The sequence below is a fragment of the Podarcis tiliguerta genome, assembly GCF_965153285.1.
Source record: "Podarcis tiliguerta genome assembly, chromosome: 10".
Taxonomy (NCBI): domain Eukaryota; kingdom Metazoa; phylum Chordata; class Lepidosauria; order Squamata; family Lacertidae; genus Podarcis; species Podarcis tiliguerta.
This window is the reverse complement of record NC_139543.1, coordinates 18397033-18411008: the sequence shown is the minus strand read 5'-3', so window position 1 is coordinate 18411008 and position 13976 is coordinate 18397033. Positions and strand designations below refer to the sequence as shown.

Sequence of the window (13976 nt, the reverse complement as noted above, 5' to 3'; positions counted from 1 at the left end):
TCCTTTTTTGCATATGTTAATAAGGCGGGGATCTTTTTCTCCCCCCTTATCTCAATAAAGCCTATGAAGAGGATATGTACATTGATAACATACTGTAGAAACAGTTGCACAACCCATAAATTATATAAACTGGATGTAAATGTGTATACCAGCTTTCTTGTTTTTGATGAAATTGTTGCCTTGCAATTTTTGTTTTATTGTTTAAAAAATTAATAAAACTTTCCACGGGGAAAAACAATGAATGCGCTGGGTTTAGGCTGGCCCCTTAAAACTTAGATTTGTTATTAACAATGATTGCCTTCCTAAGAGACCTAATGTTTTCAGGGTAATTTGCTGTTGAGTAAGGAAAAGCTGATTAAAAAACTAATCCAACGATGGGTAAACTGACAGAAGAACAAGCTGGTATTGGATAAGACAGATAATCAGATCCTTGTCAGACTCAATAATTTATACCTCCATTGAATGACTTTACATAATGTGACTATTGACAACACCTATAGGACAGCCTATAATGAGAGATCATGTTTGAAGAGCAAGACAGGGAGGCAGAAATGTCTATATTAGATTAACAAGTCCATTCAGGGTAGTCCAACAGAGCCATTAAATGCAATCTAGGTATCTTGCATAATACGTAATTTTAGTTTATCTAGTCCAAGAAAAATAGGGGCCATGATGTCGCCCTTGAACAGATAGGTGCAGGGGCGTAGAAATGGGGTGCAATAGGTGCAGCTCACCCCGGGTGTTACCACTGAGGGGGGTGACAAAATGGCGGGCAGCCTTCACTGTGGGGCCTGCAGCACTCCCAAGCCATGTGTCTCCAGTGCCCATGGGCCCTATGTCAGGAGTGCGGGCAGGAGCCAGGCCCTGTGACCAGTAGGGCTTCGCAGGACTAGGGCTTTCCTAAATTTGTTCTGAAGAGGCAAGGCGTGGCTGCACAGGTGAGGCCGATTGATAACTCACAGCACCTGGTGGCAAGAGCCGGGAAGGGATATAAGGTCAGCATTTCCCTTTGGCTCTTTGCCACAGCAACACACTCCCTAGCTTGCTGCGTTTGGCTTCTTGACTCCTTGCTTCCTGATCCTCAGACCCTTGGCTTCTTGACTCCTGGTTTCCTGATCCTCAGACCTTTGTCTTCTTGACTCCCGGCTCTCTGACCCTTGGCTTCTGGACTCCTGGCTTCCAGACTCTCGTTCCTGCTCTCACCCCGCCATCTTGCCCCGGTCTGGACGTCCTCCGCCAGGACTTTGACCGCCTGTAAACTGGACTGTGACACTCTATGCTGTCTGCCCACTGCCTCTTCCCCCCAGATGTAGGACAGCTGAGGCCCCACAGCACGCCCTGTCCCTATGGGTGCCGTGTGCCCCGTACGTCCCTATGGGCGCTGCCCATCCTGTCCCTCCCTATGGGAGGGAGCCAGTGTAGTATAGTGGTTAAGAGCGGTAGAGTTGTAATCTGGGGGACCGGGTTTGCGTCTCCGCTCCTCCACATGCAGTTGCTGGGTGACCTTGGGCTAGTCACACTTCTTGAAATGTCTCAGTCCCACTCACCTCACAGAGTGTTTGTTGTGGGGGAGGAAGGGAAACGAGAATGTTAGCTGCTTTGAGATTCCTTCAGGTAGTGATAAAGTGGGATATCAAATCCAAACTTCTTCTCCTCCTCCTCCTCCTCCTTCTCCTTCTCCTTCTCCTTCTCCTTCTCCTTCTCCTCCTTCTCCTCCTCCTCCTCCTCCTCGACACCATGCGCCCTGTCCTTATGGGCAGTTCACCCCGCCCCTATGGGCAGTTCGCCCTGAGCACACCGCCCCAGGTGCCCGAGAGTCTTCCTCCACCACTGGGTTGGTGTGCTGTTGATTAGTAACCTCAAGGCCCCTGCTGCTCTCCTGTCTTATAGTTCTCTACATTTAAACCATATTTGGACTTTAGATAGAGGACCGCACTTCCCGACAACTCTTGCAATGGAAATGCTGTCCTCTGTAAAGGGGAGACAGGAGCCAGCATGCCTCCCCACATGCCACTGAAACTACATGAGTTGTTTCGAAAGGGACAATGCAATTATCCCCAAGCATACCTCTGAAACTAGCCAGGTCCAGCTAAGCTGCTTGGGGGAGCAAAACTTCCAAACTTTAGCGTAGTTGACCTCATGCTAAAGATGCATTAAATTGCCACCTGGTTCTCTCAAGTTGTGCCGCCTTTTCTGGGAGCCAGAGGTGAGGATGTTGTTGAATTCCAGTACGCATGTTAGATACACATGTGTTTCTGGAGGAAACTGGCTGTATGGTATCTGTGTGTTGTGTGCATTGGGATATGGTAGGGTAGAGGGCAATGCCTGTGGAATTGTTTGCATAGGTGAGGTTTTTAAGCGATTGCTTTATACTACAAGGTGGTGCATTTGGATAAAAATCACAAGAAACACTCTCAAACCATTCAGAGTTGTGTAAATGCGTGCATACATGCATGTGTGTGGGAATTCTCAGGAGTCATTCCAAAAAGCCTTCTAAGAAAATGCGAGGCGAGGCATGAAATTGTCTTCTGAATATGATGCTACATGATAAGGCAATAATTTTACCCGCCGGTTACCCGCATTCATTTTTCTGTGGTTGTCCCAGAGGATAAAATATTCAGAAGGCAGGTTCACCATAGTACTATGAAGGTGAAAAATCACTCTGTGCTGACTTTTAACATACAACAAATGATGGCGTAAGTCAGGTGAACAGAACCTTAGGAGGTTACGGATAATGAAAGAGACACAGCACATCTAAAACATTTTTATTATATCAATATCTTTTTTTCTGTTTACTCAGACGATACTGGATTTCGCAGAACTGTTCAGGGTTCCTTTTTAAAATAAATCCATTTATCATTTACAAATGCGTCACCTATTTTATTTTTGCCTGTTTCTTGGTGTCAGGCAATAGGAGTCAAGATGAATGACTCGCCTCCCAGCTTTATTCAAATGATGCACTTGGAAAATTTAATAATATGGAATGTGTTTGGCATGTTGCTTTTCCTAACATTGTTCCTCAGTTCTTCCCCTTAGGGAAAGGCCCATAGATCAATCATAGCACATAAATTTTGCATGTGGAAGGACTCAGGTTCAATACCCGTCATCTCCAGGTAGCTTGGAAAGATGATTCTCAAAGGTCATGTCCACACCATAAATTTATAACACATACTGGGGGAGCCTGTGACTCTCTGGAACTTGTTGGACTATGGTTCCCAAAATCCTTGATCGGCTTTCTTCAACTTATAGTCCAGATGCATTGGACTACACCTCTAAACAGCCCCTGGCAGCATGGCCAATGGTCAAGAATGATGGGAGTTGTCTGGCTCAGAGGTCATGCTGGGTGATGGGAGTTGGAATCAAACCTCACCTGAAGGGCTACAGGTTTTCCACCGCAGGCTATAGAAACCAGAGTGCCTTAACATTAATTAAAGAAGTGATAACATAACGTGCGGCAATCTTGGCCTTTTGGAACATCAGTATCTGGTGGTCAAAACCTTTCACCATCATAACAACTAGTAGTAGTAGTAGTAGTACCCTGCCCATCTGGCTGGGTTGCCGCAGATGCTCTGGGCGGCTTCCAACATATATAAAAACTTAAAACATTACATATTTTAAAAAATTCCCTATACAGATAACAACAACAATCAATAAATAATTATTTATACCCCACCCATCCGGCTGGGTTTCCCCAGCCACTCTGGGCGGCTTCGAACAAAAGAGTAAAAATACATTAAAACATCAATCATTAAAAACTTCCCTAAACAGGGCTGCCTTCAGATGTCTTCTAAAAGTCTGGTAGGTGTTGTTCTCTTTGACATCTGGTGGGAGGGCGTTCCACAGGGAGGGCGCCACTATCAAAAAGGCCCTCTGCCTGGTTCCCTGTAACTTCGCTTCTCGCAGTGAGGGAACCGCAGAAGGCCCTCGGTGCTGGACCTCAAGATTCTGGGTTGAACGATGGGGGTGGAGACACTCCTTCAGGTATACTGGGCTTTTAGATGTCTTCTAAAGGTTGTATAGTTACTCATCTCCTTGACATCTGATGGGAGGGTGTTCCACAGGGCATGTGTCACTACCGAGAAGACTCTCTGCCTGGTTCCCTGTCTTTCTTCTTCTTCTTTGGCGATCACTCATCGCCGAGTAAGATTGTCTTCCATGAAGACGATCTTAACAGTGATTCCATAAGTGATTGTGGAGGCCAATTCTGGATCCACATGTCCTTCCACAGTGGGGACATAGGTTTCCAGGCAGGAGTTGATCACGGTGAGGGTTTGCCAAATGTGCGTTCCTCTTAGCTCATTTCTTCCTTTTGTCCTGAGTTTGAGCATCTTCAAAGTCCATGACACCTTTGGTAAAGGCTGTTCTCCAATTGGACTGCTCACTTCTGGTTCCCTGTAGCTTCTCTTCTCTACCGTGAGGGAACCACCAGAAGACCCTCAGAGCTGGATCTCAGCATCCGGGCTGAATAATAGGGGGTGGAGATGCTGTATCTATGAGCTGTATCCAATGCAAGTCCTACACAGAAAACGCCTCTAAATGTGACTAACTTAGTTTCATTCATTTCATGTATGATTCTTACATAAGGCCTGCGTAAAAAGCCACAAGAGTTTTGTACATGCATGCAAGAGTGCTGTGAACTTCCTGAGATTTCTGGATGAAGGGTGGTGTGGGGATGGTGGATGTAGCATGGGGGCACACCCCCACCTGAGTATAAGACATGCCACAGCTTGTCTAGCCGCCATGCCCAGTCTCTGTCCTTTGCCACCCTCGCAGGAAGCTTTGCTTAATGTTCCACTTGGCTGGAGCACGACGAGTGAAGAAGAAGAAGAAGAGGAGGAGGAGGAGGAGGAGGAGGAGGAGGAGGAGGAGTTTGGATTTGATATCCTACTTTATCACCACCTGAAGGAGTCTCAAAGCAGCTAACATTCTCCTTTCCCTCCCTCCCCCACAACAAACACTCTGTGAGGTGAGTGGGGCTGAGAGACTTCAGAGAAGTGTGACTAGCCCAAGGTCATCCAGCAGCTGCATGTGGAGGAGCGGGGAAGCGAACCCGGTTCACCAGATTACGAGTCCACTGCTCTGAACCACCACACCACACTGGCTGAAGCAGCTGTTATCAAGTATCAGGGGAACATTTGGGGGAAGCACTTGGTTTGACATGTAAATAGCTAACGCTGGAAATGTGCCTTGCTGGAAATTTGTTAAGTTCAGGGTGGTTTCACTACCGTTTCCAACTGCTGATTTCTGCTAATAAAAAGAGGCTCTGCAAAACTAGCCTGCAGCTTGCTTGCTTGGTTGCTCCTGCACAGCTCACATGCATTCAACTCCCGCGTCGTCCACCCTTATTTCTACAGGTGGCATACAAATTTAATAAATAATAATAATAATAATAGCCTTTACGGCACCTCATACCTGCTGGTCAGTGGTAGCTTTATCACAAACACATTGGGTTTGGATCCATTAACCATCAGCTGGGATGTTTCTTTGCCGTCTACATTTACCAAGGCCCAGTTCAGCGTTTCTTGGAGGTACCCTGAAAGGTGACTCACAGCATGGCAGTCCACAGCTGGCAAGACTAAAGAAGATGATGAAGTCCTCAGAAGTTCCTGTAGTAAGCACAAAGAACAGTTAATTATGAATTGGATGATTAAAGCAGGAATGATTGCTTTCTTTTTCTTTTTTACTCTGATAGGCTTGATTACAGTCTTTTAGAGCCTCCATTATGCAAAATAAACTCTGTTATCCTCAACAAGAATTTGACATGCAATTTCATTATATAAACAACCCGATAATCATCATCATCATCATCAAGCTGAACAAAAAAAATGTTCAAGTGTTCACAATTTTCTGAATGTTTTTATTGGGGGGGGGAGGTTAATTAATCTCTGTGTGTACATGTGAAAATTGGCTGTTTTGCAAGCAGTTTATAGGTTGATGAAAAAGTCAACCTTGTGTTTAAAATATTGTGTGTGTGTGTGTGTGTGTGTGTGAACTACGAATGGTCCTGTCCTATGATGTGACATACTAGCACTTTAAGGAAGCCTCACAAAGCCACTTCCGAGCTGGAAAGGAGGTGGGGTTGCGGGCTCCACGCCCTCCCCATGTGTACGGGGGCTGAATCACAGCCCCCGAGAGACTGGGGGAATCCTCGGACGCGTCATCTCCCTGGCCAGCCAATCAGCCCGGGCTATTTAGGGCCAGCGTGGCCGAGGATTCCCCTCTCTTCTTCGCTCCAGCTGCTCCGGTTTCCCACCCCGCCCGCCCTTAGGTTTGGCTCTCTGACCTTGCTATGGACTTTGGTTGGTCACCGTCAAGGGGCCTGGTAGGAATTTTTTCCACTTGGCAAATTGGCCCCAGCCATTTGGTTTTTCGCCTACCTCGTAGCAAATCATCACAACTTCCTCGGCATTGGCGGTTAGGCATTGGTAAGGGTATTGTTATGCAGATGAGGGGGGGAGGAAGCGCCATCACCTTCCCCCAAATTGAAGGGTAGTCTGGTAAAGGATTCCGGGGGGCGTTGCCCTGTCCGAAGCCTATGGAGGTGTGGGCCTAAGGCACGCCCCCAAGCGGTGACCCCGGGGGAGCTCCTAGTTGATGTGCATCAGCAGGACTCCCCCTGCTGGCGGTTAACCCTTGCCAGTCTTCAAGCAATCAGGCTGAAGCCAGTTAATCGATAGAACCAATGCCTAAGCCCAGTGGCGTAGCGTGGGGGGTGCAGGGGGGGCCGGCCGCACCGGGTGCAACATCTGGTGGGGCACGCTCGCACTCGCAGCTCTCTGCCCCTACCTGGCTCACTCACTCTCTCTCACTGCAGTGCTGGCTGTGTGAATCCGATCCGAGCCGCCGGGTCGCCGCCCACTGTGGAGGGGAGGGTGCCAGGCGTGCGGTGCGGTGCGGAGAGAGAGACTATCTGGGGGAGGAACAGTGCAGCGGGGGGGGGCGCAAATTACTTGCCTTGCCCCGGGTTAGGGGGCGCAAATTACTTGCCTTGCCCCGGGTGCTGACAACCCACGCTACGCCACTGCCTAAGCCAATACCACTCAATTCCTGCAATCAATAAAGTTGTGGCCTTTTTTTGCCCATTAACCTTAAATTGTGTCTTTATTTTCCAAGGGGAGAGGCGGGTACTCGCCACGCAATTCTCTCATGATGATTATTACAGTCATCAGGCAGTGAAGTGACCTGAGGTTCAGGTGATAACACAGATCTCCACATCTCTCTGGCCCAGGTCCTATTTTACTGTATTTAAAGCCTCATGCTTCAGGATGCAATTGCATCCCTAAAATTGCATGCACTTGCAAAATGCACGGACTACTTTTTCCATATTTACAAGGAACACAAAACCTCTGAGACATTTATCACAGCTGATCTTCTTACAGATCTTATCCAGCCTCAATTGCTGGATAGCTCAGTTGATAGAGCATAGGACTCTTAATCTCAGGGCAATGGGTTCAATCCCCATGTTGGGTGAAAGGTTCTTGAATTGCAGGGCATTGTGGTCCCATTTAACTCTACAATCCTATGATTCTACAACAGCAAAATCCTTTCCTTTCTAACCTGCTCCCCACTGTATCCATACATCCCTAAGAAATCTGGCCGTGGCTTGGGGTTCCCCATTCCTGTTTATAAGTATTTTAGTTACAGTACATGTTCATTTTCCAAAACACAGACTCATTAGTACTCTTTGTTAAAGGAGATCAAAGAGCCATCTGTTTCCTCTCAGGTAATGGCTATGTGAGCATCATCAAATCAATGGATAATTGGCATCACTACGTTCCTTAAAGCATTTAGATTGCCTATCATCCAGGTTTGTTTGTTTTTTAACATATGCCCTATTGCTGGAATGAGAATTCTTCTACCAATCATTCATTTAACTCCAGTGGAAATGTAGGTATTCAACTCAGAGTAAATTCATTCATTTCAATGGGTCTACCGTGTGTAAAATTTAGTTGAATACAGCCCTTAGTTATCACCTTTAATTCAGTTCACAAAATATTCCTCTGAACCTGACAGAATCTCCTCAACTGTACCACCCCTGAGAAGCTGAGAAACTCCCACATTGCCAAAGATCCACGCACAGAAGAAACAGCAAGTCTTGGGTAACTTCAAACACTTTCCTAAAAATTGCAGGTGCTTAAGTTTATTTTATGACTATCGCTTTCTCGAGCTGCAAAGAGCCTTCAGCCTGTTACCAGAATTGCAATGTCTCTGTCATTCCTTTCAGGCGTCGTTTTGTTTTGCTTTTGAAAACTGCTGGGAGACGCCATATGAGATAGTTATGCTTGCCTGAACATTGCGAAACGGTGTCTCATTTCCAGAGGAGCCGGCGTAACGTGTGAAGTCATCCACACTAAGCTGAAAAACAAAAAAAGATAGCATAGGTCACTGGGGGGGACATCTCGGCTCATTAGACACAAGCTGCACTCCTCGGCTATGAGACAAGACAAATTGCCGACACCTACCGCATCTTGAAGAAACAAGGCGACGTTTCTGGGGTCTGGAGATGCCAGAGCTTGCTTCAGCAATGTATGCAGCTCATGCTTTGAGATAACATGCCCTTCATGTAAAGTGGTTGCCAAGCCTTGGAAGGATCTGAAAGAAATTAATTTTTCAAAGGGCTGTTTACTTTTCTTTTAACAGGATCGAAAATTTCGCACAGCAATTTGTACGTGTGTGTGGTGTTTGTGAAGTGCGTGTGTATGTATTCTTTTCCGTAAAAGAGAGAGAGGTGCAGATGTTTGCATGTTGATAAATTAGAAAATGGCTTTCTTACCGCTGCCCCTTCCGCTTCTCTACTGAATTCTACACAATAAAAATATTATTTACAACATTTTAGAGATGATGTTTATCACTGTGAGCTATAGAGACTTGAAAAATGAGACCGGTGCCAAGGGTCCCAGTCACAAAATGGCCACCGTGAGGTGTGCGGCCTAGTACACAATGTCTGTCACAGGGGTAGAGCATTGCACCAAATGAGAGTGAGTCATTGGTGCTTGCCCCAGCTCCACTACCATGGGAAATCAGTACTATGTCCTGCGGGCCTTCACAATCACAAAATACTGATGCTGTTGTCACCTATTAACAATAGGGAGCATTTCCTGGTACCAAAGAAATATACAAGATGGCCAACCATCTTGGACTACTGCAATGCACTCTACGTGGGGCTACCTTTGAAGGTGACCCAGAAACTACAATTAATCCAGAATGCGGCAGCTAGACTGATGACTGGGAGCGGCCACCGAGATCACATAACACCGGTCCTGAAAGACCTACATTGGCTCCCAGTACATTTCCAAGCACAATTCAAAGTGTTGGTGCTCATCTTTAAAGCCCTAAATGGCCTCGATCCAGTATACCTGAAGGAGCGTCTCCACCCCCATTGTTCAGCTCGGACACTGAGGTCCAGCTCTGAGGGCCTTCTGTGGTCCCCCCCCCCTTCAAGAAGTGAGGCTACAGGGAACCAGGCAGAGAGCCTTCTCTGTGGTGGTGCCCGTCCTGAGGAACGCCCTCCCATCAGATGTCAAGAAAATAAACAACTCTGACTTTTGGAAGACATCTGAAGGCAACCCTGTTTCAGGAAGTTTTTAATGTTTGACGTTTTATCGTGTTTTTAATATTCTGTTGGGAGCCGCCCAGAGTGGCTGGGGAAACCCAGCCAGATGGGCGGGAAATAAATAAATAAATAAATAGTTATTATTATTACCACACACTCTCCTGCACAAACAGAGAGCACACACATGCACTCACCATACAGAGAGGCTGTAGACACACACATACATGTCCCTATATCTCATCACTTGTGCACAATCACACAATCATGTCTCCATCTCTGCTCAGGAATGTCTCTCCCTCTCTCACCCACAGTGTGCAACTTTAAAGTAGGCTAGTTTTGTGGCAGGATCCATGAAAACAAATGCATAAGCTGAGAACTATTTATATATTTGAAAAACTAATATTAAAAAAACGTGAATGCATATAATTTTGTAAGTCTTCTTTTGATTCTGTTGGTGAAATGAATTCCAGCCATTTAATGTGAGGGTGCAAGAGGAGTTACGTAACACAATGTGAAGCCGTTTTCCCAAGAGTTGCTTCCATAAGCATTTTAAAACATGTTCCATTTACCGTCTTCAAATTCATTTGTGTCTTGAAGGTGACATTAAATAGGCACATACATAGCCCATGAGATTAGAAATTACTTCAGAGCTATGCCTAGAACTTGCAGACAAAGAAGCATCTACTATCACAGTGTTCAGAGCAGAAGATATAAATAAACCTGTAAAATCTCACCAGCGAAAGCCATCAGAATTCTGAATTGTTTGCTCTCTGTTCTTAACGGAAGGAACTGTTGAACATTATGTAACTAGTATTGCACAGCACATTTTGCTTAATCAGTGTACAAACCATATATTAACTTTATTTTCATAAGGATGACTCCCAGTGCACAGGAGAGCAAGGAGAAAATACACCAGGGCTTTGCCAGCAGGGAGCTATTGTGTGTTCTTCATGATCCATCATTTCGAGGATGAAGGAAAACATTCCTTCATTGCACTCTTGAGGCAGCTTCAGATAGTTAAGTGACTGGTGACAGAGGAAAATGCAAGGAATCTCTATGATGATGGTGATTTATTAAATTTGTATACCGCCCTATACCCAAAGGTGTCAGGGCGGTTCACAGGATAAAATCAGAATATAAAACCACAAAATACATAATAAAAAAACCTAATAAAACCCAATAAAACACACACACACACATTTTAAAAGGGCATAGGATGCGGTGCGGTGCTGAAATTAGTTCAGCCATCCCTACTCCTAAGAGTGTATAAGATTTCAGGTTGAAGGAGCTAATTATATGTGGTTACATGGGATTATGTTTATCTGCATGTTTTACAAATATATAATTCAGACTAATATAATTATATTTTACAGGTTCTGTAAGTGGCTTTATAAATCTGATAAGCTCTCTAAATCAAGGGAAGTTCTTCCTTTAATTTAATTAGTAGAATCTCTGAGGGCTCATTGGTGTTTTGGGTCCACGGTAGCATTTTTGGCTTTGTTAAATTATCTACGTGGTTCACATCAGAGCAGAGAAATAAATAAACACCATCCAAAATGATTCTGTAGAGAACAAACACCCATCTATTTTGTTTTAAATAATGTGTGAAAATAGCACAAGTTTGTGTGAAATAAATACTCACAGATGGATTTTTCCAAGGGTTTTTTATTTAATTAAAAAAATCTGCTATTAATTTAAAAATAATATGTGAAACATGAATCAGAATTAATTAGATGTAACAAAAATAATAAATGACATTACATTTGAAGGGATATGAGCACAGAAAACTTTTGGGAAACTAGGATTCATTGTTAAAATGCAGCTCATTTTACTTCTCATGGGTTCATGGCCTATTTAGAATCCTACTCTTAGAACAACTGTTTTTCTTTCAGAACTGTTTTGCATTTTCGAGACAAATAGTGGAAGCCAATCTTCTACCAACCTCCTCCCTCCCCATGTTGTTATTTCCAGGTCAACCTTTCTCAGCTTGGTGCCCTCCCCATGTTGTTATTTCCAGGTCAACCAAGCTGCGCTCTAGATTTTGGGTGGTGCTGGTGGTTTCCCCCCACAGGGTGCCAAGCCGAGAAGATGCAAAATTGAGAAGATGCAAAATTGAGAAGATCCATTTGTGGGCGCCAGGTTTTTGTCTTGCATGGCTCCCTATTATAAAAGATTACTAAAGTCCACCCCTGACAGATGCTGTGGACTACAATGCCCATAAGCCACTGCCAGCATGGGAATACGATGGTGAGGCTATTGAGAGCATAGCTTCACTGGCTGGGGTTGATGGGAGTTGTAGGCAGAGACACATGGAGAGCACCAGGATGAGTAAAGCTGATCTATGTGGTTGCAGAACTGCTTTAGATGAGAGAAAAAGAGAAGGAATACTATTCCTGGCATCTAGAAAACTGCTGAAAGGTAAGGACCATCACTATCCCACTCTGCAACTGTCCATAGTCACTTCCGGCCAAACAACTTGCCAACCAAACATTTAGAGCTTGCAAGTCCACAAGTTATCTATCAGCCCAAACAGTGGGGATTTGTTGAGTTTTGACCATTTTTGGTATGGTTTTCAACCCAGAGAAGGCCAACAAACAAGAAGACTCCTCTCCTGCTCGGTCTCATGTAAACAGATGCCCCAATTAAAACAATTTCAGGATCTGCATTCGGCTGCTAGAAACCGACGGAAGATGCTCTGGTTGCCGACGGCGGCAGTTGGAGCTACATAATTAAAACCAGCGGCTGCTTTAGTGGAATTTCAAACAGGTACTGAAGCAGCTCGCTGAGTGATATGACTGTGACAGCCCAATTCACTTCCAGCCGAGGGAATTTTATTTGGAGTGGCAACCCAACAATGGTCTGATATGAAATGTCATCTTCAAATTTAGCACGTCTGATTCCTCAAAGAAAAATCTCCTGCCCATGCAGTCAGATAGCTCACCTTGTTGGTATTCACCAGATCATTCCATATGCCAAATAAAACAGCCCGCATCTCTCGTTTAAGCAGGAAGGGGGAAATATTGGTCAGAGTGGCACTGTCAAATCGGGGGAAATCATTTAGGAGCTTCTTTCACTTCCAATCTTCGCACAAAAGCAGGCCGTCACTATACAAACTGTCAAAGTTTTCCTCTGATTGAACGCTATGGATATTTCAAAAGAACAAGGCATGTGGCCTTCTTTACAATTGCTCCTACCTACTCTATGGCTGAGGGTTGCGGGTGGCACTGTGGGTTAAACCACAGAGCCTAGAACTTGCCGATCAGAAGGTCGGTGGTTCGAATCCCAAAGACAGGGTGAGCTCCCGTTGCTCGGTCCCTGCTCCTGCCAACCTAGCAGTTTGAAAGCACGTCAAAGTGCAAGTAGATAAATAGGTACCGCTCCGGCGGGAAGGTAAACGGCATTTCTGTGCACTGCTCTGGGTCACCAGAAGCGGCTTAGTCATGCTGGCCACATGACCCGGAAGCTGTACACTGGCTCCCTCGGCCAATAAAGTGAGATGAGCACCGCAACTCCAGAATCGGTCACAACTGGGCCTAATGGTCAGGGGTCCCTTTACCTTTACTCTATGGCTAGCAAACAGCGGTGGAGGAAGCTGCTCGGGCACCTGGGGTGGCGCACCCAGGGGGTGGGGTGAGCAATCCATAGGGCTGGGGGTGTCAGGAGTGCGTGCAGAAACCAGGCCCCGTCACCGGTAGGACTTTGCAGGCCTGGGGCTTTCCTAAGTTGGTTCTCAAGAGGCAAGGCACGGCCACGCAGGTGAGGCCGATTGGTAACTCACAGCACCTGGTGGCAAGAGCCGGGAAGGGATCTAAGGTCAGCATTTCCCTTTGGCTCTTTGACACAGCAACACGCTTCCTGCCTTGCCACGTTTGGCTTCTTGACTCCCTGCTTCCTGATCCTCGGACCCTTGACTCCTTGACTCCTGGTTTCCTGACCCTTGGCTTCTTGACTCCTGTTCCTGCTCCTACTCCACTGTCTTGCCCCCAGTCCCGATGTCCTCTACCAGGATTTTGACTGCACATAAACTGGACCGTGACAGGGGGAGAGGCAGCAGGCGGACTGCTTGGGCAGCGTGAAGCCTGCGCATGCGCAAGCCACCGCATCTATTCCAGGAGAGACACGTGGCTCGGGCATGCTGCAGGCCCCGCGATGAGTGCCACCCATCATTTTGTCACCCCCCCCCTCAGTGGTGACACCCGTGGTGGGCCACACCCACCTTACCCGCCCTTCCTCCGCCCCTGCTAGCAAACTAGCATTTTTTAGAAATAAACTGTTATGTACTGAGTTGAATAGGATCCAAACTGCAGCAGTCTGATTTGTCCTAGAACAATAGGATCCAAATTGCAGCAGTCTGATTGGTCCTAGAACAATAGGATTCAGAATGCAGCTGTCTGATTGGTCCTAGAACAATGCAGCAGTATGA

General features: G+C 46.0%; 1 protein-coding gene across 1 annotated transcript in view; it reads right to left on the bottom strand.

Annotated features, from left to right (window-relative positions):
• Positions 1–13976, bottom strand: part of LOC310658140 (V-type proton ATPase subunit S1-like) — a 48853-nt gene that overhangs the window by 30034 nt on the left and 4843 nt on the right. Inside the window, exons 2-4 of the mRNA XM_083399906.1 lie at positions 8463–8592; positions 8287–8355; positions 5413–5606 (exon numbers count right to left, since the gene is read on the bottom strand). Coding sequence (XP_083256032.1) covers positions 5413–5606; positions 8287–8355; positions 8463–8592 — 393 coding nt within the window. The remainder of the gene's footprint in view (positions 1–5412; positions 5607–8286; positions 8356–8462; positions 8593–13976) is intronic.